Source organism: Carcharodon carcharias, chromosome 5, assembly GCF_017639515.1.
Source record: "Carcharodon carcharias isolate sCarCar2 chromosome 5, sCarCar2.pri, whole genome shotgun sequence".
NCBI lineage: Eukaryota > Metazoa > Chordata > Chondrichthyes > Lamniformes > Lamnidae > Carcharodon > Carcharodon carcharias.
In genome coordinates, this window is record NC_054471.1 from 2,525,181 (window position 1) to 2,552,852 (window position 27,672).

General features: G+C 54.9%; 1 protein-coding gene across 2 annotated transcripts in view; it reads left to right on the forward strand.

Moving 5' to 3' along the window:
- Positions 1 to 27,672, forward strand: part of btbd9 (BTB (POZ) domain containing 9) — a 537,933-nt gene that overhangs the window by 400,174 nt on the left and 110,087 nt on the right. For both annotated transcript variants that reach the window (XM_041188563.1, XM_041188562.1), the window contains exon 9: positions 11,288 to 11,395. In XM_041188563.1, the coding sequence (XP_041044497.1) occupies positions 11,288 to 11,395 (108 nt within the window). The remainder of the gene's footprint in view (positions 1 to 11,287; positions 11,396 to 27,672) is intronic.

Consider the following 27,672-nt stretch of genomic DNA (forward strand, 5'->3'; position numbering starts at 1 on the left):
ATCTGTGTGAGATATCTTTGTGGGTTCTATTGTTTAAATCAGTCTGTGTGAGATATCTTGGTGGGCCCACCATTGTTTACATCAGTCTGTGTGAGATATCTTTTTGGTCCCCCATTGTTTAATCAATCTGTGTGAGATATCTTTGTGGGCCCCATTGTTTAAATCAGTCTATGTGAGGTATCTTTTTGGTCCCCCATTATTTAAATCCGTCTGTGTGAGATATCTTTTTGGGCCCCCCATTGTCTAAATCTTTCTGTGTGAGATATCCTTGTGGGTCCGATTGTTTAAATCAGTCTTTGTGAGATATCTTTGTTAATCCCATTTTTTTAATCTATCTGTGTGAGATATCTTTGTGGGTTCTATTGTTTAAATCATTCTGCGTGAGATATCTTTGTGGGTCCCATTGTTTAAATCCGTGTGTGTGAAATATCTTTGTGGGTTCTATTATTTAAATCAGTCTGTGTGAGATATCTTTGTGGGCCCCATTGTTTAAATCAGTCTATGTGAGTTATCTTTGTGGGTCCCCCATTGTTTAATCAGTATGTGTGAGATATCTTTGTGGGGCCCCAATTTTTTAAATCCGTCTGTGATATATCTTTGTGGGTTCTATTTTTTAAGTCAGTCTGTGTGAGATATCTTTGTGGGCCCACCATTGTTTAAATCAGTGTGTGTGAGATATCTTTGTGGGCCCCCCATTGTTTAATCAATCTGTATGAGATATCTTTATGGGCCCCCCATTCTTTAATCAATCTGTGTTAGATATCTTTGTGGGGCCCCCATTTTTTAAATCATTCTGTGTGAGATATCTTTGTGGGCCCACCATTGTTTACATCAGTCTGTTTGAGATACCTTTGTGCACCCCCCATTGTTTAAATCAGTTTGTGTGAGATATCTTTGTGGGCCCCTCATTGTTTAATCAATCTGTATGAGATATCTTTGTGAGCCCACCATTGTTTACATCAGTCTGTGTGAGATATCTTTGTGCGCCCCCCATTGTTTAAATCAGTCTGCGTGAGGTATCTTTGTGGGTCCCCCATTGTTTAAATCCGTCTGTGTGAGATATCTTTTTGGGCCCCCCATTGTTTAAATCTTTCTGTGTGAGATATCCTTGTGGGTCTGATTGTTTAAATCAGTCTGTGTGAGATATCTTTGTTGTTCCCATTGTTTAAATCAATCTGTGTGAGATATCTTTCTGGGCACCATTGTTTAAATCAGTCTGTGTGAGATATCTTTGTGGGTTCTATTGTTTAAATCAGTCTGTGTGAGATATCTTTGTTGGCCCCCCATTGTTTAAATCAGTCCGTGTGAGATATCACTGTGGGTCCACCATTGTTTAAATCAGTCTGTGTGAGATAGCTTTTTGGTCCCCCATTGTTTAAATCCGTCTTTGTGAGATATCTTTGTGGGGCCCCCATTGTTTAAATCAATCTGTGTGAGATATCTTTGTGGGTTCTATTGTTTAAATCAGTCTGTGTGAGATATCTTGGTGGGCCCACCATTGTTTACATCAGTCTGTGTGAGATATCTTTGTGCACCCCCCATTATTTAAATCAGTCTGTGTGAGATATCTTTGTGGGCCCCATTGTTTAAATCAGTCTATGTGAGGTATCTTTGTGGGCCGCCCATTGTTTAAATCCGTCTGTGTGAGATATCTTTTTGGGCCCCCCATTGTTTAAATCTTTCTGTGTGAGATATCCTTGTGGGTCCGATTGTTTAAATCAGTCTGTGTGAGATATCTTTGTTGTTCCCATTGTTTAAATCAATCTGTGTGAGATATCTTTCTGGGCACCATTGTTTAAATCAGTCTGTGTGAGATATCACTGTGGGTCCACCATTGTTTAAATCAGTCTGTGTGAGATAGCTTTGTGGGCCCCATTGTTTAAATTAGTCTGTGTGAGATATCTTTTTGGTCCCCCATTGTTTAAATCCGTCTTTGTGAGATATCTTTGTGGGGCCCCCATTGTTTAATCAATCTGTGTGAGATATCTTTGTGGGTTCTATTATTTAAATCAGTCTGTGTGAGATATCTTTGTGGGTACTATTGTTTAAATCAATCTGTGTGAGATATCTTTGTGGTTTCTATTGTTTAAATCAGTCTGTGTGAGATATCTTTGTTGGCGCTCCATTGTTTAAATCCGTCTGCGTGAGATATCTTTTTGGGTTCTATTGTTTAAATCAGTCTGTGTGAGATATCTTTGTGGGCCCACCATTGTTTAAATCCGTCTGTGTGAGATATCTTTGTGGGTTTTATTGTTTAAATCAGTCTGTGTGAGATATCTTTGTGTTCCCTCCATTGTTTAAATCAATCTGTGTGAGATATCTTTGTTGGCCTCCCATTGTTTAAATCAATCTGTGTGAGCTATCTTTGTGCGTTCTATTTTTTCAATCAGTCTGTGTGAGATATCGTTGTGGGGCCCCAATTTTTTAAATCCGTCTGTGATATATCTTTGTGGGTTCTATTTTTTAAATCAGTCTGTGTAAGATATCTTTGTGGGCCCCCCATTGTTTACATCAGTCTGTGTGAGATATCTTTGTGCGCCCCCCATCGTTTAAATCAGTGTGTGTCAGATATCTTTGTGGGCCCCCCATTGTTTAATCAATCTGTATGAGATATCTTTATGGGCCCCCCATTCTTTAATCAATCTGTGTTAGATATCTTTGTGGGACCCCCATTTTTTAAATCAGTCTGTGTGAGATATCTTTGTGGGCCCACCATTGTTTACATCAGTCTGTGTGAGATATCTTTATGTGTCCCCCATTGTTTAAATCAGTCTGTGTGAGATATCTTTATGGGCCCCCCATTCTTCAATCAATCTGTGTTAGATATCTTTTTGGGGCCCCCATTGTTTAAATCAGTCTGTGTGAGATAGCTTTGTGGGCCCCATTGTTTACATCAGTCTGTGTGAGATATCTTTGTGGTTTCTATTGTTCTCAATCAGTCTGTGTGAGATATCTTTGTGGGTTCTATTGTTTCAATCAGTCTGTGTGAGATATCTTTGTGGGTCCCCTTCTTTAAATCAGTCGGTGTAAGATATCTTTGTTGGCCCCCCATTGTTTAAATCAGTCTGTGTGAGATATCTTTTTTAGCCCCATTGTTTAAATCAGTCTGTGTGATATATCTTCATGGGCCACCCATTGTTTGAATCAGTCTGTGTGAGATATCTTTGTGGGTCCCCTTTTGTTTAAATAAGTCTCTGTGAGATATCTTTGTGGGTCCACCATTGTTTTAATGAGTCTTTGTGAGATGTCTTTGTGGCCCCCCATTGTTTAAAACAGTTCTTGTGAGATATCTTTTTTGTCCCCCCATTGTTTAAATCTTTCTGTGTGAGATATCCTTGTGGGTCCGATTGTTTAAATCAGTCTGTGTGAGATATCTTTTTGGTCCCCCCATTGTTTAAATCTTTCTGTGTGAGATATCCTTGTGGGTCCGATTGATTAAATCAGTCTGTGTGAGATATCTTTGTGGGCCCCCCATTGTTCAAATCAGTCTTTGTGAGATATCTTTGTTAGCCCCCCATTGTTTAAATCAGTCTGTATGAGATATCTTTGTGAGCCTTTTTGTTTAAATCAGTCTGTTTTAGATATCTTTGTGGGTCCCATTGTTTAAATCAGTCTGTGTGAGATATCTTTGTGAGCCCCATTGTTTAAATCAGTCTGTTGGAGATATCTTTGAGGGGACCCATTGTTTAAATCAGTTTGTGTGAGATAGCTATGTTAATCCCATTATTTTAATCAATCTGTGTGAGATATCTTTGTGGGTTCTATTGTTTAAATCATTCTGCGTGAGATATCTTTGTGGGTCCCATTGTTTAAATCCGTCTGTGTGAAATATCTTTGTGGGTTCTATTATTTAAATCAGTCTGTGTGAGATATCATTGTGGACCCCCCATTGTTTAATCAGTCTGTGTGAGATATCTTTGTGGGCCCCATTGTTTTAATCAGTCTATGTGAGGTATCTTTGTGGGTCCCCCATTGTTTAAATCCGTCTGTGTGAGATATCTTTTTGGGCCCCCATTGTTTAAATCTTTCTGTGTGAGATATCACTGTGGGTCCACCATTGTTTAAATCAGTCTGTGTGAGATAGCTTTGTGGGCCCAATTGTTTAAATCAGTCTGTGTGAGATTTCTTTTTGGACCCCACTGTTTAAATCTGTCTTTGTGAGATATCTTTGTGGGGCCCCCATTGTTTAAATCAATCTGTGTGAGATATCTTTGTGGGTTCTATTATTTAAATCAGTCTGTGTGAGATATCTTTGTGGGTACTATTGTTTAAATCAATCTGTGTGAGATATCCTTGTGGGTTCTATTGTTTAAATCAGTCTGTGTGAGATATCTTTGTTGGCGCTCCATTGTTTAAATCCGTCTGCGTGAGATATCTTTTTGGTTTCTATTGTTTAAATCAGTCTGTGTGAGATATCTTTGTGGGTCACATTGTTTAAATACGTCTGTGTGAGATATCTTTGTGGGTTCTATTGTTTAAATCAGTCTGTGTGAGATATCTTTGTGGGTACTATTGTTTAAATCAATCTGTGTGAGATATCTTTGTGGGTTCTATTGTTTAAATCAGTCTGTGTGAGATATCTTTGTTGGCGCTCCATTGTTTAAGACCATCTGCGTGAGATATCTTTTTGGTTTCTATTGTTTAAATCAGTCTGTGTGAGATATCTTTGTGGGTCACATTGTTTAAATCCGTCTGTGTGAGATATCTTTGTGGGTTCTATTGTTTAAATCAATTTGTGTGAGATATCTTTGTGTTCTCCCCATTGTTTAAATCAATCTGTGTGAGATATCTTTGTGGGTTCTATTGTTTAAATCAGTCTGTGTGAGATATCTTTGTTGGTGCTCCATTGTTTAAATCCGTCTGCGTGAGATATCTTTTTGGGTTCTATTGTTTAAATCAGTCTGTGTGAGATATCTTTGTGGGTCACATTGTTTAAATCCGTCTGTGTGAGATATCTTTGTGGGTTCTATTGTTTAAATCAGTCTGTGTGAGATATCTTTGTGGGCCCCCCATTGTTTAAATCAATCTGTGTGAGATATCTTTGTGGGCCTCCCATTGTTTAAATTGATCTGTGTGAGCTATCTTTGTGGGTTCTATTTTTTAAATCAGTCTGTGTGAGATATCTTTGTGGGGCCCCAATTTTTTAAATCCGTCTGTGATATATCTTTGTGGGTTCTATTTTTTAAATCAGTCTGTGTGAGATATCTTTGTGGGCCTACCATTGTTTACATCAGTCTGTGTGAGATATCTTTGTGTGCCCCCCTTTGTTTAAATCAGTGTGTGTGAGATATCTTTGTGGGCCCCCTTTGTTTAATCAATCTGTATGAGATATCTTTATGGGTCCCCCATTCTTTAATCAATCTGTGTTAGATATCTTTGTGGGGCCCCCATTTTTTAAATCATTCTGTGTGAGATATCTTTGTGGGCCCACCATTGTTTACATCAGTCTGTGTGAGATATCTTTGTGTGCCCCCCATTGTTTAAATCAGTCTGTGTGAGATATCTTTATGGGCCCCCCATTCTTTAATCAATCTGTGTTAGATATCTTTTTGGGGCCCCCATTTTTTAAATCAGTCTGTGTGAGATATCTTTGTGGGCGCCCCATTGTTTAAATCAGTCTGTGTGAGATATCTTTGTTGGCGCTCCATTGTTTAAATCCGTCTGCGTGAGATATCTTTTTGGTTTCTATTGTTTAAATCAGTCTGTGTGAGATATCTTTGTGGGTCACATTGTTTAAATACATCTGTGTGAGATATCTTTGTGGGTTCTATTGTTTAAATCAGTCTGTGTGAGATATCTTTGTGGGTACTATTGTTTAAATCAATCTGTGTGAGATATCTTTGTGGGTTCTATTGTTTAAATCAGTCTGTGCGAGATATCTTTGTTGGCGCTCCATTGTTTAAGTCCATCTGCGTGAGATATCTTTTTGGTTTCTATTGTTTAAATCAGTCTGTGTGAGATATCTTTGTGGGTCACATTGTTTAAATCCGTCTGTGTGAGATATCTTTGTGGGTTCTATTGTTTAAATCAGTCTGTGTGAGATATCTTTGTGTTCTCCCCATTGTTTAAATCAATCTGTGTGAGATATCTTTGTGGGTTCTATTGTTTAAATCAGTCTGTGTGAGATATCTTTGTTGGTGCTCCATTGTTTAAATCCGTCTGCGTGAGATATCTTTTTGGGTTCTATTGTTTAAATCAGTCTGTGTGAGATATCTTTGTGGGTCACATTGTTTAAATCCGTCTGTGTGAGATATCTTTGTGGGTTCTATTGTTTAAATCAATCTGTGTGAGATATCTTTGTGGGCCTCCCATAGTTTTAATCGGTCATTATGCGATGTCTTTTGTTGTTCCGATAGTTTAAATCAGTCTGTGTGAGATATCTTTGTGGGCCCCATTGTTTAAATCAGTCTGTGTGAGATATCTTTGTGGGCCCCCCATTGTTTAAATCAATCTGTGTGAGCTATCTTTGTGGGTTCTATTTTTTAAATCAATCTGTGTGAGATACCTTTGTGGCTTCTATTGTTTAAATCAGTCTGTGTGAGATATCTTTGTTGGCTCTCCATTGTTTAAATCCGTCTGCGTGAGATATCTTTTTGGTTTCTATTGTGTAAATCAGTCTGTGTGAGATATCTTTGTGGGTTCTATTGTTTAAATCCGTCTGTGTGAGATATCTTTGTGGGCCCCCCATTGTTTAAATCAGTCTGTGTGAGATATCCCTGTTGGTCCCATTTTTTAAATCAGTCTGTGTGAGATAGCTTTGTGGGCCCCCATTGTTTAAATCGATCTGTGTGAGATGTCTTTGTGGGCCCCATTGTTTAAATTATTCTGTGTGAGATACCTTTGTGTGCCCCCTATTGATTAACTCCGTCTTTGTGTGATATCTTTGTGGATCCCATTGTTTTAATCATTCTGTGTGAGGTATCTTTGTTGGTCCACCATTGTTTAAATCAGTCTGCGTGAGATATCTTTGTGAGCCCCCGCCCCCCCATTGTTTAACCCAGTCTGTGTGCAATATCTTTGTGCGTGACGTTGTTTAAATCCATCTTTGTGAGATATGTTTGTGGATCCCATTGTTTTAATCATTCTGTGTGAGATATCTTTGTTGGCCCCCCATTCGTTAATCAGTCTGTGTGAGATATCTTTGTGGGCCCCCCATTGTTTAAATCAGTCTGTGTGAGATATCTTTGTGGTTCCACCATTGTCTAAATCAATCAGTGTGAGATATCTTTGTGGGCCTCCCATTGGTTAAATCAGTCTGTGTGAGCTATTTTTGTGGTCCCCCCGTTGTTTAAATCAGTCTGTGTGAGATATCTTTGTTGGTACCAGTGTTTGAATCAGTCTGTGTGTGATATCTTTGTGGCCCCCCCATTGTTTAAATCAGTCTGTGTGAGATAACCTTCTGGGCCCCCCATTGATTAAATCAGTCTGTGTGAGATATCTTTGTGGTTCCCATTGTTTAAATCAGTCTGTGTGAGATATCTTTGTGGGTCCCATTCTTTAAATCAGTCTGTTTGAGGTATCTTTCTGGGCCCTCCCATTGTTTAAATCAGTCTGTTTGCGATATCTTTGTGTGTCACGTTGTTTAAGTCCGTCGGTGTGATATATCTTTGTGGATCCCCTTGTTTAAATCAGTCTGTGTGAGATATCTTTGTGTGCCTACCATTCTTTAAATCATTCTGTGTGAGATATCTTTGTGGGTCCCATTGTTTAAATCAGTCTGTGTGAGCTATCTTTGTGGGCCCCCCATTGTTTAAATCAGTCTGTGTGAGATATCATTGTGGGCCCCCCATTGTTTAAATCAGTCTGTGTGAGATATCTTTGTGGGCCCCCCATTGTTTAAATCAGTCTGTGTGAGCTATCTTTGTGGGCCCCCCATTGTTTAAATCAGTCTGTGTGAGCTATCTTTGTGGGCCCCCCATTGTTTAAATCAGTCTGTGTGAGCTATCTTTGTGGGCCCCCCATTGTTTAAATCAGTCTGTGTGAGATATCTTTGTGGGCCCCCCATTGTTTAAATCAGTCTGTGTGAGCTATCTTTGTGGGCCCCCCATTGTTTAAATCAGTCTGTGTGAGCTATCTTTGTGGGCCCCCCATTGTTTAAATCAGTCTGTGTGAGCTATCTTTGTGGACCCCCCATTGTTTAAATCAGTCTGTGTGAGCTATCTTTGTAGGCCCCCCATTGTTTAAATCAGTCTGTGTGAGATATCTTTGTGGGCCCCCCATTGTTTAAATCAGTCTGTGTGAGCTATCTTTGTGGGCCCCCCATTGTTTAAATCAGTCTGTGTGAGCTATCTTTGTGGACCCCCCATTGTTTAAATCAGTCTGTGTGAGATATCTTTGTGGGCCCCCCATTGTTTAAATCAGTCTGTGTGAGCTATCTTTGTGGGCCCCCCATTGTTTAAATCAGTCTGTGTGAGATATCTTTGTGGGCCCCCCATTGTTTAAATCAGTCTGTGTGAGCTATCTTTGTGGACCCCCCATTGTTTAAATCAGTCTGTGTGAGATATCTTTGTGGATCCCATTGTTTAAATTCCTTCTCTCTGAAATGAAGATGTTCAAACTTCAGTTTCCATTTAGCAGCTGCAACGAGTTCCCTGGCTGGGGATTTGGCGCTTCCCTTTGCAGGTGGACTCTACAAGTAGAACAGGTCCTGGGAGAGAGTAAACGTTCCTGTTTTCACTTTTGCAGTACTCCTCTTGGCCCTTGGGAACCTGATTTAATATAGCAGTCCCATAGCTGTTTCTGGGGACCTTGCTCAGCCTCTCCCTGTTGAGAAGCTGTTTCTGTTTTAAGATGCCTCTTTCATGCTGTTCCGAATGGCTCTCTGTTTATGCAGTCCCCTGCCTTTTTTTCTCATATGAACCCAAATATGGCTGCTCCCAAACTGATGAATCATGCCTCCATATTCGGTAATGGCCATTGAAACACCCCTTCTCCCACCTGGGGTTCTTGTATAGCTTTTCATTCAGGTTCTTATGAGTGAATTATCTGAAAGAAGAGCAGTAAGTGGAAGGATCTCGATTCCACTTGTAGAACACTCTTTGAATTTCAAAATGTCTTTTCTGACCCGTCTTGCAGTCTGATAGGGTTTTTCAACCAATGCCGAAAAATAGCACCAAGTTGTCTGTCCATACATCCCTTTTCTGAACAAAGGCTTTTTAACTTTTTTTAGCAAACATGTGCTTTCCAAACCGTTGTCCTTAAAATTCTAAAATATCATAATTATATATTTGTAATGTGGTGCATGGGGTGCCGATCAAACTGGATGGTGACTGTTGTGGGAGCTGCACTCATCCAGGCAAGTGGGGAGTATTCCATCACACTCCTGACTTGTGCCTTGTAGATGGTGAACAGGCTTTGGGGGGTGTAAGGAGGTGAGTTACTAACAACAGAATTCACACCCCCTAAGCTGCCCGTGTAGCCACAGTATTTATATACACTCATAGACATTTACAGCACAGGAGGCCATTCAGCCCATCGTGTCCACACCAGCCAACAAAGATCTGACTACACTAATCCCATTTTCTGGTGCTTGGCCTGTTGCCCTGGAGGCTATGGCAACAAAAGTGAATATCTAAATACTTCTTGAATGTTATGAGAGTTTCTGACTCAACCACCCTTTCAGGCAGTGAGTTCCAGACTCCCACCACCCTCTGGGTAAAAAAATTTCTCCTCAACTCTACCTGTTACCTTAAATCAATGCCCCTTGGTTATTGACCCCTGTGCTAATGGAAAAACTGTCTTCCTATCCACCCTATCTACGCCTCTCATAATCTTATACACCTCTATCAGCTCCCCTCTCAACCTTCATTGCTCCAAGGAAAACAGCCCCAGCCTCTCCAATCTTTCCTCATAGCTCAGACCCTCCAGCCCAGACAGCATCCTGGTGAATCTCCTCTGCACCCTCTCCAGTGCAATCACATCCTTCCTATGATGCGGATTCCAGAACTGCACACAGTACTCCAGTTGTAGCCTAACCAGCGTTTTATACAGTTCCAGCATAACCTCCCCGCTCTTATATTCTATGCCTCGGCTAATAAAGGCAAGTATCCCATATTCCTTCTTAACCACCTTATCTACCTGTCCCGCTACCTTCAGGGATCTGTGAATATGCACACCAAGGTCCATCTGATCTTCAGTGCTTTCCAGGGTCCAACCATTCATATTGTAATCTCTTGTCTTGTTAGCCCTCTCCAAGTGCATTACCTCATACGTTTCCATTTGCCACTGCTCTGCCCACCTGACCAGTCCATTGATATCCTCCTGCAGTTTATGGCTATTCTCCTCACTATTATTTATTTATTTATTTACCACTCTACCAATTTTCATGTCAACTGAGAGCTCCTTGATCATACCCCCTACATTTAATTCCAAATCATGTATGTAAACCAGGGCTCCAACACCGAGCCCTGTGGAACATCACTGGAAACAGACTTCCCATCACAGAAACATCCCTCTACCATCACCCTCTGCTTCCTGCCTCTCAACCAATTGTGGATCCAACCTGCCACTTTGACTTGGAACCCATGGGCTCTTATTTTCTTGACCAGTCTGCCATGAGGGACCTTATCAAAAGCCTTGCTAAAGTCCATGTAGACAACATCAAGTGCATTACTCATGTCAACACTACTGTTTAACTCCTCAAAAAATTCAATAAGATTTGTCAAACACGACCCTCCCTTAACAAATCCATGCTGACTATCCCTGATTAATCCTTGTCTCTCCAAGTACAGATATATTTTGTCCCTCAGAATTCTTTCTAGTAGCTTCTCCACCACCGAGGTTACACTGACTGGCCTGTAATTTCCTGGTCTATCCCTTCCTCCCTTTTTTAATAATGGGACAACGTTAGCAGTCCTCCAGTCCTCTGGCACCTCACCAGTGGCCAGAGAAGATTTGAAAATTCCTGCTGGAGCCCTTAATGCCATAATGTGGCCAGACCAGGCAAGGACAGCAGATTTCCCTCCCCTAAAGGACATTAGTGAACAATCGACAATGGTTTCATGGTCATCATTACTGCGACTTGCTTTTAATTGCAGATTTTATTAGTTAAATTCAAACTCCACCAGCTGCCTTGGTGGGATTTGAACCCTTGTCCCCAGAACATTAGCCTGGTGTCTCTGGATTACTAGTCCTATCTCTGTGTAAAAGGCCTAAGTGGCTTCCTCCTGTTCCTGTGTAACAGACTTGAGGGGCTGAATAACCTCCTCTTGTTCCTGTGTGTTGTTGACAAGGATGTAGTGTCTTCCTAAGTTGCATGCTCCGTTTGAAATTCTGTGTTTCTAATCAGGTTACTGCTCTGGGATTGTGATGATCGAAGCTACAGTTTCTACATCGAGGTCTCCGACAATCAGCAGCAATGGAGGATGGTGGCTGATCGCACAAAAGTTACTTGCAGGTGAGAACCTCTCTGCGCTTTTCACAGTTCACCTTCCACCACGAACTAACCTGGATGTTCGCAAATTCCCTTCAGTCTAACACTCACTCTTAGTAATACAGGTCGGAACAGCTAATAACAGAGTTCGTAATAGACACAGGGTAAGGACAGTCTGCACGATGGGCTCCGGAGCGCCTCCGTCTCCGTCTGGTATGGGGGTCAGACTCCGGAGCATCTCCATCTCGTGTCCGGGTCAGGCCCCGGAGCGTCTCCATCTCCGTGTCGGGATCAGACTCCGGGGCGTCTCGGTCTCCGTGTCGGGGTCAGACTCCGGGGCGTCTCGGTCTCCGTGTCGGGGTCAGACTCCGGGGCATCTCCATCTCCGTGTCGGGGTCAAAATCCGGGATGTCTCCGTGTCAGGGTCAGACTCTGGGATGTCTCCGTCTCCGTGTCGGGGTCAGACTCCGGGACGTCTCCGTGTCGGGGTCAGACTCCGGGACGTCTCCGTGTCGGGGTCAGACTCCGGCGCGTCTCCGTCTCCGTGTCAGGGTCAGACGCCGAGACGTCTCCGTCTCCGTGTCGGGTTCAGACTCCAGGGCGTCTCCGTCTCCGTGTCAGGGTCAGACTCTGGGGCGTCTCCGTGTCAGGATCAGACTCCGGGACGTCTCCGTCCCTGTGTCAGGGTCAGACTTCGGGACGTCTCCGTGCTGGGGTCAGACTCCGGGACGTCTCCGTGCTGGGGTCAGACTCCGGGACGTCTCCGTGTCAAGGTCAGGTTCTGGGACGTCTCCGTCTCCGTGTCGGGGTCAGACTCCGGGACGTCTCCGTGTCGGGGTCAGACTCCGAGACATCTCCGTCTCCGTGTCGGGGTCAGACTCCGGGACATCTCCGTCTCCATGTCGGTGTCAGACTCCGGGACGTCTCTGTGTCGGGGTCAGACTACAGGACGTCTCCGTCTCCGTGTCGGGTTCAGACTTCGGGACGTCTCCGTGTTGGGGTCAGACACCGAGACGTCTCCGTCTCCATGTCGGGTTCAGACTCCGGGGCGTCTCCGTCTCCGTGTCGGGTTCAGACTCCGGGACGTCTCCGTCTCCGTATCGGGGTCAGACTCCGGGACCTCTCCGTATCGGGGTCAGACTCTGTCTCCATGTCGAGGTCAGACTCCGGGACGTCTCAGTGTTGGGGTTAGACTCCGGGACGTCTCTGTCTCTGTTTCGGGGTCAGACTCCGGGGCGTCTCCTTGCTGGGGTCAGACTCCGGGACGTCTCCGTGTCAAGGTCAGATTCTGGGACGCCTCCGTCTCCGTGTCGGGGTCAGACTCCGGGACGTCTCCGTGTCGGGGTCAGACTCCGGGACGTCTCCGTGTCGGGGTCAGACTCCGGGACGTCTCCGTGTCAGGGTCAGGCTCCGGGACGTCTCCGTCTCCGTGTCGGGGTCAGACTCCGGGACATCTCCGGCTCCGTGTCAGGGTCAGACTCCGGGACGTCTGCGTCTCTGTTTCGGGATAAGACTCCGGGACGTCTCCGTGTCAGGGTCAGACTCCGGGACATCTCCGTGTCAGGATCAGGCTCCGGGACGTCTCCGTCTCCATGTCGGGGTCAAACTCTGGGACGTCTCCGTGTCGGGGTCAGACTCTGGGACGTCTCCGTGTCGGGGTCAAACTCTGGAACATCTCCGTGTCGGGGTCAGACTCCGGCACGTCTCCGTGTCGGGGTCAGACTCCGGGACGTTCCGTGTCGGGGTCAGACTCCGGGACGTCTCCGTCTTCGTGTCAGGGTCAGACTCTGGGACGTCTCCATCTCCGTGTCGGGGGCAGACTCCGGGACGTCTCCGTGTCGGGGTCAATCTCCTGGACGTATCCTTGTCGGGGTCAGACTCCGAGACGTCTCCGTGATGTGGTCAGACTCCGAGGCGTCTCCGTCTCCGTGTCGGGGTCAGACTCCGGGACGGCACCGTGTCGGGGTCAGACTCCGGGACGTCTCCGTGTCGGGGTCAGACTCCGGGACGTCTCCGTCGCCGTGTCGGGGTCAGACTCCGGGACGTCCTCTTGTCGGGGTCAGACTCCGGGACGTCTCCGTGTCGGGGTCAGACTCCAGGACGTCTCCGTGTCGGGGTCAGACTCCGGGACGTCTCCGTCTCTGTGTTGGCGCCAGACTCCGGGACGTCTCCATCTCCGTTTCGGGATCAGACTCTGGGACGTCTCCATCTCCGTGTCAGGGTCAGACTCCGAGACGTCTCCGTGTCGGGGTCGGACTCCGGGGCGTCTCCTTATCAGGGTCAGACTCCGGGACGTCTCCGTGTCAGGGCCAGACTCCGGGACGTCTCCGTGTCGGGGTCAGACTCCGGGACGTCTCCGTTTCGGTGTCAGACTCCGGGACGTCTCCGTTTCGGTGTCAGACTCCGGGACGTCTCCGTGTCGCGGTCAGACTCCGGGACGTCTCCGTGTCGGGGTCAGACTCCGGGACATCTCCATCTCCGTGTCGGGGTCAAACTCCGGGGCGTCTCCTTGTCGGGGTCAGACTACGAGACGTCTCCGTGTCGAGGTCAGACTCCGGGGCGTCTCCGTGTCGGGGTCAGACTCCGGGGCGTCTCCGTGTCGGGGTCGCACTCCGGGACGTCTCCGTGTCGGGGTCGGACTCCGGGACGTCTCCGTGTCGGGGTCGGACTCCGGGACATCTCCGTGTCGGGGTCGGACTCCGGGACGTCTCCGTCTCCGTGTCGGGGTCAGACTCCGAGACGTCTCCGTGATGTGGTCAGACTCCGAGGCGTCTCCGTCTCCGTGTCGAGGTCAGACTCCGGGACATCTCCATCTCCGTGTCGGGGTCAAACTCCGGGGCGTCTCCTTGTCGGGGTCACACTCCGAGACGTCTCCGTGTCGGGGTCAGACTCCGAGACGTCTCCATCTCCTTATCAGGGTCAGACTCCGGGGCGTCTCCGTGCCGGGGCCAGACTCCGAGACGTCTCCGTGTCGAGGTCAGACTCCGGGGTGTCTCCGTGTCGGGGTCAGACTCCGGGGCGTCTCCGTGTCGGGGTCGGACTCCGGGACGTCTCCGTGTCGGGATCAGACTCCGGGACGTCTCCGTTTCGGTGTCAGACTCCGGGACGTCTCCGTGTCGGGGTCAGACTCCGGGACATCTCCATCTCCGTGTCGGGGTCAAACTCCGGGACGCCTCCTTGTCGGGGTCAGACTCCGAGACGTCTCCGTGTCGAGGTCAGACTCCGGGGTGTCTCCGTGTCGGGGTCAGACTCCGGGGCGTCTCCGTGTCGGGGTCGGACTCCGGGACGTCTCCGTGTCGGGGTCGGACTCCGGGACGTCTCCGTGTCAGGGTCGGACTCCGGGACGTCTCCGTCTCCGTGTCGGGGTCAGACTCCAGGACGTCTCCATGTCGGGGTCAGACTCCGGGACGTCTCCATGTCGGGGTCAGACTCCCGGACTTCTCCGGCTCCGTTTCGGTGTCAGACTCCGGGACGTCTCCATCTCTGTGTCATCTCCGTCTCCATCTCGGGGTCAGACTCCGGGCTGTCTCCGGGTAGGAGTCAGACTCCGGGACATCTCCGTCTCCGCGTCGGGCTCAGACTCCAAGACGTCTCCGTCTCCCTCTCGAGGTCAGACTCCGGGCCGTCTCCGTCTCAAGGTTAGAGTCCTGGGCGTGTCCCTGTCGGGGTCAGACTCCGGGACGTCTCCGTCTCTGTGTCGGGGTCAGAATCCGGGACGTCTCCGTGTCGGGGTCAGACTCCGGGACGTCTCCGTCTGCGTGTCGGGGTCAGACTCCGGGACGTCTCCGTCTCTGTTTCGGGGTCAGACTCCGGGACGTCTCCATCTCCGTGTCGGGGTCATTCTCCGGGTCCTCTCCGTGTCGGGGTCAGACTCCGAGACGTCTCCGTGTTGAGGTCAGACTCCGAGACGTGTCCGTGTTGAGGTCAGACCCCGGGACGTCTCCGTCTCCGTGTCGGGGTCAGACTCCGGGACGTCTCCGTCTCCGTATCGGTGTCAGACTCCGGGACGTCTCCGTCTCCGTGTCGGGGTCAGGCTCTGGGATGTCTCCATGTCGGGGTCAGACTCCTGGGCGTCTCCGTGTCGAGGTCAGACTCCGGGACGTCTCCGTCTCCGTGTCGGGGTCAGACTCCGAGATGTCTCCGTGTCGGGGTCAGACTCCAGGGCGTCTCCGTGTCGAGGTCAGACTCCGGGACGTCTCCATCTCCGTGTCGGGGTCAAACTCCGGGGCGTCTCCTTGTCGGGGTCAGACTCCGAGATGTTTCCGTGTCGAGGTCAGACTCCGGGACGTCTCCATCTCCGAGTCGGGGTCAAACTCCGGGGCGTCTCCTTGTCGGGGTCACACTCCGAGACGTCTCCATGTCGGGGTCAGACTCCGAGACGTCTCCGTCTCCTTATCAGGGTCAGACTCCAGGACGTTTCCGTGTCGGGGTTGGACTCCGGGACGTCTCCATCTCCTTATCAGGGTCAGACTCCGGGGCGTCTCCGTGCCGGGGCCAGACTCCGGGACGTCTCCGTGTCGGGGTCAGACTCCGGGACGTCTCCGTTTCGGTGTCAGACTCCGGGACGTCTCCGTGTCGGGGTCAGACTCGGGGACATCTCCATCTCCGTGTCGGGGTCAAACTCCGGGGCGTCTCCTTGTCGGGGTCAGACTCCGAGACGTTTCCATGTCGAGGTCAGACTCCGGGGTGTCTCCGTGTCGGGGTCGGACTCCGGGACGTCTCCGTGTCGGGGTCGGACTCCGGGACGTCTCCGTGTCGGGGTCGGACTCCGGGATGTCTCCGTGTCAGGGTCGGACTCCGGGACGTCTCCATCTCCGTGTCGGGGTCAGACTCCAGGACGTCTCCGTGTCGGGGTCAGACTCCGGGACGTCTCCATGTCGGGGTCAGACTCCCGGACATCTCCGGCTCCGTTTCGGTGTCAGACTCCGGGACGTCTCCATCTCTGTGTCATCTCCGTCTCCATCTCGGGGTCAGACTCCGGGCTGTCTCCGGGTAGGAGTCAGACTCCGGGACATCTCCGTCTCCGCGTCGGGCTCAGACTCCGAGACGTCTCCGTCTCCCTCTCGGGGTCAGACTCCGGGCCGTCTCCGTCTCGAGGTTAGAGTCCTGGGCGTGTCCCTGTCGGGGTCAGTCTCCGGGACGTCTCCGTCTCTGTGTCGGGGTCAGACTCCGGGACGTCTCCGTATCGGGGTCAGACTCCGGGACGTCTCCATCTCCGTGTCGGGGTCATTCTCCGGGTCCTCTCCGTGTGGGGGTCAGACTCCGAGACGTCTCCGTGTTGAGGTCAGACCCCGGGACGTCTCCGTCTCCGTGTCGGGGTCAGACACCGGGACGTCTCCGTCTCCGTATCGGTGTCAGACTCCGGGAAGTCTCCGTCTCCGTGTCGGGGTCAGACTCCGGGACGTCTCCGTCTCCGTATCGGTGTCAGACTCCGGGACGTCTCCGTCTCCGTGTCGGGGTCAGGCTCTGGGATGTCTCCATGTCGGGGTCAGACTCCTGGGCGTCTCCGTGTCGAGGTCAGACTCCGGGACGTCTCCGTCTCCGTGTCGGGGTCAGACTCCGAGATGTCTCCGTGTCGGGGTCAGACTCCGAGATGTCTCCGTGTCGGGGTCAGACTCCGGGACGTCTCCATCTCCGTGTCGGGGTCAAACTCCGGGGCGTCTCCTTGTCGGGGTCAGACTCCGAGACGTCTCCGTGTCGGGGTCAGACTCCGAGATGTTTCCGTGTCGAGGTCAGACTCCGGGACGTCTCCATCTCCGTGTTGGGGTCAAACTCCGGGGCGTCTCCTTGTCGGGGTCACACTCCGAGACGTCTCCGTGTCGGGGTCAGACTCCGAGACGTCTCCGTCTCCTTATCAGGGTCAGACTCCGGGACGTTTCCGTGTCGGGGTCGGACTCCGGGACGTCTCCATCTCCTTATCAGGGTCAGACTCCGGGGCGTCTCCGTGTCGGGGTCAGACTCGGGGACATCTCCATCTCAGTGTCGGGGTCAAACTCCAGGGCGTCTCCTTGTCGGGGTCAGACTCCGAGACGTCTCCATGTCGAGGTCAGACTCCGGGGTGTCTCCGTGTCGGGGTCGGACTCCGGGACGTCTCCATGTCGGCGTCGGACTCCGGGACGTCTCCGTGTCGGGGTCGGACTCCGGGACGTCTCCGTGTCGGGGTCGGACTCCGGGACGTCTCCGTGTCAGGGTCGGACTCCGGGACGTCTCCATCTCCGTGTCGGGGTCAAACTCCAGGACGTCTCCGTGTCGGGGTCAGACTCCGGGACGTCTCCATGTTGGGGTCAGACTCCCGGACGTCTCCGGCTCCGTTTCGGTGTCAGACTCCAGGACGTCTCCATCTCTGTGTCATCTCCGTCTCCATCTCGGGGTCAGACTCCGGGCTGTCTCCGGGTAGGAGTCAGACTCTGGGACATCTCCGTCTCCGCGTCGGGCTCAGACTCCGAGACGTCTCCGTCTCCCTCTCGGGGTCAGACTCCGGGCCGTCTCCGTCTCGAGGTTAGAGTCCTGGGCGTGTCCCTGTCGGGGTCAGTCTCCGGGACGTCTCCGTCTCTGTGTCGGGGTCAGACTCCGGGACGTCTCCGTCTCTGTTTCGGGGTCAGACTCCGGGACGTCTCCATCTCTGTGTCGGGGTCATTCTCCGGGTCCTCTCCGTGTCGGGGTCAGACTCCGAGACGTCTCCGTGTTGAGGTCAGACTCCGAGACGTGTCCGTGTTGAGGTCAGACCCCGGGACGTCTCTGTCTCCGTGTCGGGGTCAGACACCGGGACGTCTCCGTCTCCGTATCGGTGTCAGACTCCGGGACGTCTCCGTCTCCGTGTCGGGGTCAGAGTCCGGGACGTCTCCGTCTCTGTATCGATGTCAGACTCCGGGACGTCTCCGTCTCCGTGTCGGGGTCAGGCTCTGGGATGTCTCCGTGTCGGGGTCAGACTCCTGGGCGTCTCCGTGTCGAGGTCAGACTCCGGGACGTCTCCGTCTCCGTGTCGGGGTCAGACTCCGAGATTCTCCGTGTCGGGGTCAGACTCCAGGGCGTCTCCGTGTCGAGGTCAGACTCCGGGACGTCTCCATCTCCGTGTCGGGGTCAAACTCCGGGGCGTCTCCTTGTCGGGGTCAGACTCCGAGACGTCTCCGTGTCGGGGTCAGACTCCGAGACGTCTGCGTCTCCTTATCAGGGTCAGACTCCGGGACGTCTCCGTGTCGGGGTCGGACTCCGGGATGTCTCCGTCTCCTTATCAGGGTCAGACTCCGGGACGTCTCCGTGTCGGGGTCAGACTCCGGGACGTCTCCGTGTCGGGGTCAGACTCCGGGCCGTCTCCATTTCGGTGTCAGACTCCGGGACGTCTCCGTGTCGGGGTCAGACTCGGGGACATCTCCATCTCAGTGCCGGGGTCAAGCTCCGGGGCGTCTCCTTGTCGGGGTCAGACTCCGAGACGTCTCCTTGTCGGGGTCAGACTCCGAGACGTCTCCGTGTCGAGGTCAGACTCCGGGACGTCTCCGTGTCAGGGTCGGACTCCGGGACGTCTCCGTGTCGGGGTCGGACTCCGGGACGTCTCCGTGACGGGGTCGGACTCCGGGATGTCTCCGTGTCGGGGTCAGACTCAGGGACATCTCCGTCTCCTTGTCGGGGTCAGACTCCAGGACGTCTCCGTGTCGGGGTCAGACTCAGGGACGTCTCCGTCTCCGTGTCGGGGTCAGACTCCAGGACGTCTCCGTATCGGGGTCAGACTCCAGGACGTCTCCGTGTCGGGGTCAGACTCTGGGACGTCTCCATGTCGGGGTCAGACTCCCGGACGTCTCCGTCTCCTTATCGGTGTCAGACTCCGGGACGTCTCCATCTCCGTGTCGTCTCCGTCTCCATCTCGGGGTCACACTCCGGGCTGTCTCCGGGTAGGGGTCAGACTCCAGGACATCTCCGTCTCCGCGTCGGGCTCAGGCTCCGAGACGTTTCCGTCTCCCTCTCGGGGTCAGACTCCGGGCCGTCTCCGTCTCGGGGTTAGACTCCTGGGCGTGTCCCTGTCGGGGTCAGACTCCGGGACGTCTCCATCTCCGTGTCGGGGTCAGACTCCGGGGCGTCTCCGTCTCCGTGTCGTCTCCATGTCGGGGTCAGACTCCAGGGTGTCTCCGTCTCCTTACCAGGGTCAGACTCCGGGGCGTCTCCGTGTCGAGGTCAGACTCCGGGACGTCTCCGTCTCCGTGTCGGGGTCAGACTCCAGGATGTCTCCGTCTCCGTGTCGGGGTCAGGCTCCGGGACACCTCCGTGTCGGGGTCAGGTTCCGGGATGTCTCCGTGTCGGGGTCAGACTCTGGGGCGTATCCGTGTCGAGGTCAGACTCCGGGACGTCTCCGTCTCCGTGTCGGGGTCAGACTCCGAGATGTTTCCGTGTTGGGGTCAGACCCTGGGGTGTCTCCGTGTCGAGGTCAGACTCCGGGACGTCTCCGTCTCCGTGTCGGGGTCAGACTCCGGGGCTTCTCCGTCTCCGTGTCGTCTCCGTGTCGGGGTCAGACTCCAGGGTGTCTCCATCTCCTTATCAGGGTCAGACTCCGGGGCGTCTCCGTGTCGAGGTCAGACTCCGGGACGTCTCCATCTCCGTGTCGGGGTCAGACTCCGAGATGTCTCCGTGTCGGGGTCAGACTCCGGGACGTCTCCGTGTCGGGGTCAGACTCCGGGACGTCTCCGTCTGCGTCGGGGTCAGACTCCGGGACATCTCCGTCTCTGTTTCGGGGTCAGACTCCGGGTCGTCTCCATCTCCGTGTCGGGGTCATTCTCCGGGTCCTCTCCGTGTCGGGGTCAGGCTCCGAGACGTCTCCGTGTTGAGGTCAGACTCCAAGACGTGTCCGTGTTGAGGTCAGACCCCGGGACGTCTCCGTCTCCGTGTCGGGGTCAGACACCGGGACGTCTCCGTCTCCGTATCGGTGTCAGACTCCGGGACGTCTCCGTCTCCGTGTCGGGGTCAGACTCCGGGACGTCTCCGTCTCCGTATCGGTGTCAGACTCTGGGACGTCTCCGTCTCCGTGTCGGGGTCAGGCTCTGGGATGTCTCCGTGTCGGGGTCAGACTCCTGGGCGTCTCCGTGTCGAGGTCAGACTCCGGGATGTCTCCGTCTCCGTGTCGGGGTCAGACTCCGAGATGTCTCCGTGTCGGGGTCAGACTCCAGGGCGTCTCCGTGTCGAGGTCAGACTCCGGGACGTCTCCATCTCCGTGTCGGGGTCAAACTCCGGGGCGTCTCCTTGTCGGGGTCAGACTCCGAGACGTCTCCGTGTCGGGGTCAGACTCCGAGACGTCTCCGTCTCCTTATCAGGGTCAGACTCCGGGACGTCTCCTTGTCGGGGTCGGACTCCGGGATGTCTCCGTCTCCGTGTCGGGGTCAGGCTCCGGGACACCTCCGTGTCGGGGTCAGGTTCCGGGATGTCTCCGTCTCTGTTTCGGGGTCAGACTCCGGGACGTCTCCATCTCCGTGTCGGGGTCATTCTCCGGGTCCTCTCCGTGTCGGGGTCAGACTCCGAGACGTCTCCGTGTTGAGGTCAGACTCCGGGACGTCTCCGTCTCCGTGTCGGGGTCAGACTCCGGGATGTCTCCGTCTCCGTGTCGGGGTCAGGCTCCGGGACACCTCCGTGTCGGGGTCAGGTTCCGGGATGTCTCCGTGTCGGGGTCAGACTCTGGGGCGTATCCGTGTCGAGGTCAGACTCCGGGACGTCTCCGTCTCCGTGTCGGGGTCAGACTCCGAGATGTTTCCGTGTTGGGGTCAGACTCCGGGGCGTCTCCGTGTCGAGGTCAGACTCCGGGACGTCTCCGTCTCCGTGTCGGGGTCAGACTCCGGGGCTTCTCCGTCTCCGTGTCGTCTCCGTGTCGGGGTCAGACTCCAGGGTGTCTCCGTCTCCTTATCAGGGTCAGACTCCGGGGCGTCTCCGTGTCGAGGTCAGACTCCGGGACGTCTCCGTCTCCGTGTCGGGGTCAGACTCCGAGATGTCTCCGTGTGGGGGTCAGACTCCGGGACGTCTCCGTGTCGGGGTCAGACTCCGGGACGTCTCCGTCTGCGTGTCGGGGTCAGACTCCGGGACGTCTCCGTCTCTGTTTCGGGGTCAGACTCCGGGTCGTCTCCATCTCCGTGTCGGGGTCATTCTCCGGGTCCTCTCCGTGTCGGGGTCAGACTCCGAGACGTCTCCGTGTTGAGGTCAGACTCCGAGACGTGTCCGTGTTGAGGTCAGACCCCGGGACGTCTCCGTCTCCGTGTCGGGGTCAGACACCGGGACGTCTCCGTCTCCGTATCGGTGTCAGACTCCGGGACGTCTCCGTCTCCGTGTCGGGGTCAGACTCCGGGACGTCTCCGTCTCCGTATCGGTGTCAGACTCCGGGACGTCTCCGTCTCCATGTCGGGGTCAGGCTCTGGGATGTCTCCGTGTCGGGGTCAGACTCCTGGGCGTCTCCGTGTCGAGGTCAGACTCCGGGACGTCTCCGTCTCCGTGTCGGGGTCAGACTCCGAGATGTCTCCGTGTCGGGGTCAGACTCCAGGGCGTCTCCGTGTCGAGGTCAGACTCCGGGACGTCTCCATCTCCGTGTCGGGGTCAAACTCCGGGGCGTCTCCTTGTCGGGGTCAGACTCCGAGACGTCTCCGTGTCGGGGTCAGACTCCAAGACGTCTGCGTCTCCTTATCAGGGTCAGACTCCGGGACGTCTCCTTGTCGGGGTCGGACTCTGGGATGTCTCCGTCTCCTTATCAGGGTCAGACTCCGGGACGTCTCCGTGTCGGGGCCACACTCCGGGACGTCTCCGTGTCGGGGTCAGACTCGGGGACATCTCCATCTCAGTGCCGGGGTCAAACTCCGGGGCGTCTCCTTGTCGGGGTCAGACTCCGAGACGTCTCCATGTCGAGGTCAGACTCCGGGGTGTCTCCGTGTCGGGGTCGGACTCCGGGACGTCTCCGTGTCAGGGTCGGACTCCGGGATGTCTCCGTGTCGGGGTCAGACTCAGGGACATCTCCATCTCCTTGTCGGGGTCGGACTCCAGGACGTCTCCATGTCGGGGTCAGACTCAGGGACGTCTCCGTCTCCGTGTCGGGGTCAGACTCCAGGACGTCTCCGTGTCGGGGTCAGACTCCAGGACGTCTCCGTGTCGGGGTCAGACTCCGGGACGTCTCCATGTCGGGGTCAGACTCCCGGACGTCTCCATCTCCTTATCGGTGTCAGACTCCGGGACGTCTCCATCTCCGTGTCGTCTCCGTCTCCATCTCGGGGTCAGACTCCGGGCTGTCTCCGGGTAGGGGTCAGACTCCAGGACATCTCTGTCTCCGCGTCGGGCTCAGGCTCCGAGACGTTTCCGTCTCCCTCTCGGGGTCAGACTCCGGGCCGTCTCCGTCTCGGGGTTAGACTCCTGGGCGTGTCCCTGTCGGGGTCAGACTCCGGGACGTCTCCGTCTCCGAGTCGGGGTCAGACTCCGGGGCGTCTCCCTCTCCGTGTCGTCTCCATGTCGGGGTCAGACTCCAGGGTGTCTCCGTCTCCTTATCAGGGTCAGACTCCGGGGCGTCTCCGTGTCGAGGTCAGACTCCGGGACGTCTCCGTCTCTGTGTCGGGGTCAGACTCCGGGATGTCTCCGTCTCCGTGTCGGGGTCAGGCTCCGGGACACCTCCGTGTCGGGGCCAGACTCCGGGACTTCTCCGTGTCAGGGTCAGACTCCGGGACATCTCCGTTTCGGTGTCAGACTCCGGGACGTCTCCGTGTCGGGGTCAGACTCGGGGACATCTCCATCTCCGTGTCGGGGTCAATCTCCGGGGCGTCTCCTTGTCGGGGTCAGACTCCGAGACGTCTCCGTGTCGAGGTCAGACTCCGGGGTGTCTCCGTGTCGGGGTCGGACTCCGGGACGTCTCCGTGTCGGGGTCGGACTCCGGGACGTCTCCGTGTCGGGGTCGGACTCCGGGACGTCTCCGTGTCGGGGTCAGACTCCGGGACGTCTCCGTGTCGGGGTCAGACTCAGGGATGTCTCCGTCTCCGTGTTGGGGTCAGACTCCAGGACGTCTCCGTGTCGAGGTCAGACTCCAGGACGTCCCCGTGTCGGGGTCAGACTCCGGGACGTCTCCGTGTCGGTGTCAGACTCCGGGACATCTCCATGTCAGGGTCAGACTCCCGGACGTCTCCGTCTCCTTATCGGTGTCAGACTCCGGGCTGTCTCCGGGTAGGGGTCAGACTCCGGGCCGTCTCCGTCTCGGGGTTAGACTCCTGGGCGTGTCCCTGTCGGGGTCAGACTCCGGGACGTCTCCGTCTCCGTGTCGGGGTCAGACTCCGGGGCGTCTCCGTCTCCATGTCGTCTCCGTGTCGGGGTCAGACTCCAGGGTGTCTCCGTCTCCGTGTCGGGGTCAGACTCCGGGACGTCTCCGTGTCGGGGTCAGACTCCGAGATGTCTCCGTTTTGGGGTCAGACTCCGGGATGTCTCCATCTCCGTGTCGGGGTCAAACTCCGGGGCGTCTCCTTGTCGGGGTCAGACTCCGAGACGTCTCCGTGTCGGGGTTGGACTCCGGGACGTCTCCGTGTCAGGGTCGGACTCCGGGACGTCTCCGTCTCCTTATCGCGGTCAGTCTCCTGGACCTCTCCGTGTCGGGGTTGGACTCCGGGATGTCTCCATCTCCTTATCAGGGTCAGACTCCGGGACGTCTCCGTGTCGGGGTCAGACTCCGGGAAGTCTCCGTCTCCTCATCAGGGTCAGACTCCGGGATGTCTCCGTGTCGGGGTCAGACTCCGAGATGTCTCCGTTTCAGGGTCAGACTCCGGGACGTCTCCATGTCGGGGTCAGACTCCCGGACGTCTCCGGCTCTGTTTCGGTGTCAGACTCCGGGACATCCCCGTCTCCATCTCAGAGTCAGACTCCGGGCCGTCTCCGTCTCGGGGTCAGACTCCGGGCCGTCTCCGTCTCGGGGTCAGACTCCGGGCTATCTCCATGTCGGGGTCAGACTGGGAGACGTCTCCGTGTTGAGGTCAGACTCCGAGACGTCTCTGTGTTGAGGTCAGACCCCGGGACGTCTCCGTGTCGTGCTCAGACTCCGGGACGTCTCCATCTCCGTGTCGGGGTCAGACTCCGGGACGTCTCCGTCTCCGTGTCAGGGTCAAGCTCCGGGACGTCTCCGTGTCGGGGTCAGACTCCGAGACGTCTCCGTGTTGAGGTCAGACTCCGGGACGTCTCCGTGTCGGGGTCGGACTCCGGGACGTCTCCGTGTCGGGGTCAGACTCAGGGATGTCTCCGTCTCCATGTTGGGGTCAGACTCCAGGACATCTCCGTGTCGAGGTCAGACTTCAGGACGTCTCCGTGTCGGGGTCAGACTCCGGGACGTCTCCGTGTCGGGGTCAGACTCCGGGACATCTCCATGTCAGGTTCAGACTCCCGGACGTCTCCGTCTCCTTATCGGTGTCAGACTCCGGGACGTCTCCATCTCCGTGTCGTCTCCGTCTCCATCTAGGGGTCAGACTCCGGGCTGTCTCCGGGTAGGGGTCAGACTCCGGGCCGTCTCTGTCTCGGGGTTAGACTCCTGGGCGTGTCCCTGTCGGGGTCAGACTCCGGGACGTCTCCGTCTCCGTGTCGGAGTCAGACTCCGGGGCGTCTCCGTCTCCGTGTCGGGGTCAGACTCCAGGGTGTCTCCGTCTCCGTGTCGGGGTCAGACTCCGGGACGTCTCCGTGTCGGGGTCAGACTCCGAGATGTCTCCGTTTTGGGGTCAGACTCCGGGACGTCTCCATCTCCGTGTCGGGGTCAAACTCCGGGGCGTCTCCTTGTCGGGGTCAGACTCCGAGACGTCTCCGTGTCGAGGTCAGCCTCCGGGATGTCTCCGTGTCGGGGTCGGACTCCGGGACGTCTCCGTGTCAGGGTCGGACTCCGGGAAGTCTCCGTCTCCTTATCGCGGTCAGTCTCCTGGACCTCTCCGTGTCGGCGTTGGACTCCGGGATGTCTCCGTCTCCTTATCAGGGTCAGACTCCGGGACGTCTCCGTGTCGGGGTCAGACTCCGGGATGTCTCCGTGTCGGGGTCAGACTCCGAGATGTCTCCGTTTCAGGGTCAGACTCCGGGACATCTCCATCTCCGTGTCGGGGTCAAACTCCCGGGCGTCTCCTTGTCGGGGTCAGACTCCGAGACGTCTCCGTGTCGAGGTCAGACTCCGGGACGTCTCCGGCTCTGTTTCGGTGTCAGACTCCGGGACATCCCCGTCTCCGTCTCAGAGTCAGACTCCGGGCCGTCTCCGTCTCGGGGTCAGACTCCGGGCTGTCTCCATGTCGGGGTCAGACTGGGAGACGTCTCCGTGTTGAGGTCAGACTCCGAGACGTCTCTGTGTTGAGGTCAGACCCCGGGACGTCTCCGTGTCGGGCTCAGACTCCGGGACGTCTCCATCTCCGTGTCGGGGTCAGACTCCGGGACGTCTCCATCTCCGTGTCGGGGTCAAACTCGGGGGCGTCTCCTTGTCGGGGTCAGACTCCGAGACGTCTCCGTGTCGAGGTCAGCCTCCGGGATGTCTCCGTGTCGGGGTCGGACTCCGGGACGTCTCCGTGTCAGGGTCGGACTCCGGGAAGTCTCCGTCTCCTTATCGCGGTCAGTCTCCTGGACCTCTCCGTGTCGGGGTTGGACTCCGGGATGTCTCCGTCTCCTTATCAGGGTCAGACTCCGGGACGTCTCCGTGTCGGGGTCAGACTCCGGGATGTCTCCGTGTCGGGGTCAGACTCCGAGATGTCTCCGTTTCAGGGTCAGACTCCGGGACATCTCCATCTCCGTGTCGGGGTCAAACTCCCGGGCGTCTCCTTGTCGGGGTCAGACTCCGAGACGTCTCCGTGTCGAGGTCAGACTCCGGGACGTCTCCATGTCAGGGTCAGACTCCCGGACGTCTCCGGCTCTGTTTCGGTGTCAGACTCCGGGACATCCCCGTCTCCGTCTCAGAGTCAGACTCCGGGCCGTCTCCGTCTCGGGGTCAGACTCCAGGCTGTCTCCATGTCGGGGTCAGACTGGGAGACGTCTCCGTGTTGAGGTCAGACTCCGAGACGTCTCTGTGTTGAGGTCAGACCCCGGGACGTCTCCGTGTCGGGCTCAGACTCCGGGACGTCTCCATCTCCGTGTCGGGGTCAGACTCCGGGACGTCTCCGTCTCCGTGTCGGGGTCAAGCTCCGGGACGCCTCCGTGTCGGGGTCAGGCTCCGGGACGCCTCCGTGTCGGGGTCAGGCTTCGGGACGTCTCCGTGTCAGGGTTGGACTCCGGGACGCCTCCGTGTCAGGGTCGGACTCCGGGACATCTCCATCTCCGTGTCGGGGTCAAACTCCGGGGCGTCTCCTTGTCGGGGTCAGACTCCGGGACGTCTCTGTGTCGGGGTCGGACTCTGGGACGTCTCCGTGTCGGGGTCGGACTCCGGGACGTCTCCATCTCTGTGTCGGGGTCAGACTTCGTGACGTCTCCGTGTCGGGGTCAGACTCCGGGACGTCTCCATCTCCGTGTCGGGGTCAAACTCCGGGGTGTCTCCTTGTCGGGGTCAGACTCCGGGACGTCTCCGTGTCGGGGTCAGACTCCGGGACGTCTCCGTGTCGGGGTCGGACTCCGGGTCGTCTCCGTGTCGGGGTCAGACTCCAGGACGTCTCCGTGTCGGGGTCAGACTCCGGGACATCTCCGTGTCGGTGTCAGACTCCAGGACGTCTCCGTGTCGGGGTCAGACTCCGGGACGTCTCCATGTCGGGGTCAGACTCCGGGCCGTCTCCGTCTCGGGGTTAGACTCCTGGGCATGCCCCTGTCGGGGTCAGACTCCGGGACGTCTCCGTCTCCGTGTCAGGGTCAGACTCCGAGACCTCTCCGTGTTGAGGTCAGACTCCGGGACGTCTCCGTCTCCGTGTCGGGGTCAGACTCCGGGACGTCTCCGTCTCCGTGTCGGGGTCAGACTCCGGGACGTCTCCGTGTCGGGGTCGGACTCCGGGACGTCTCCGTGTCGGGGTCAGACTCCGGGACGTCTCCGTGTCGGGGTCGGACTCCGGGACGTCTCCATGTCGGGGTCGGACTCCGGGACGTCTCCGTGTCGGGGTCAGACTCCAGGACGTCTCCGTGTCGGGGTCAGACTCAGGAATGTCTCCGTCTCCGTGTTGGGGTCAGACTCCAGGACGTCTCCATGTCAAGGTCAGACTCCAGGACGTCTCCGTGTCGGGGTCAGACTCCGGGACGTCTCCGTGTTGGGGTCAGACTCCGGGACATCTCCATGTCGGGGTCAGATTCCCGGACATCTCCGTCTCCTTATCGGTGTCAGACTCCGGGACGTCTCCATCTCCGTGTCGTCTCCGTCTCCTTCTCGGGGTCAGACTCCGGGC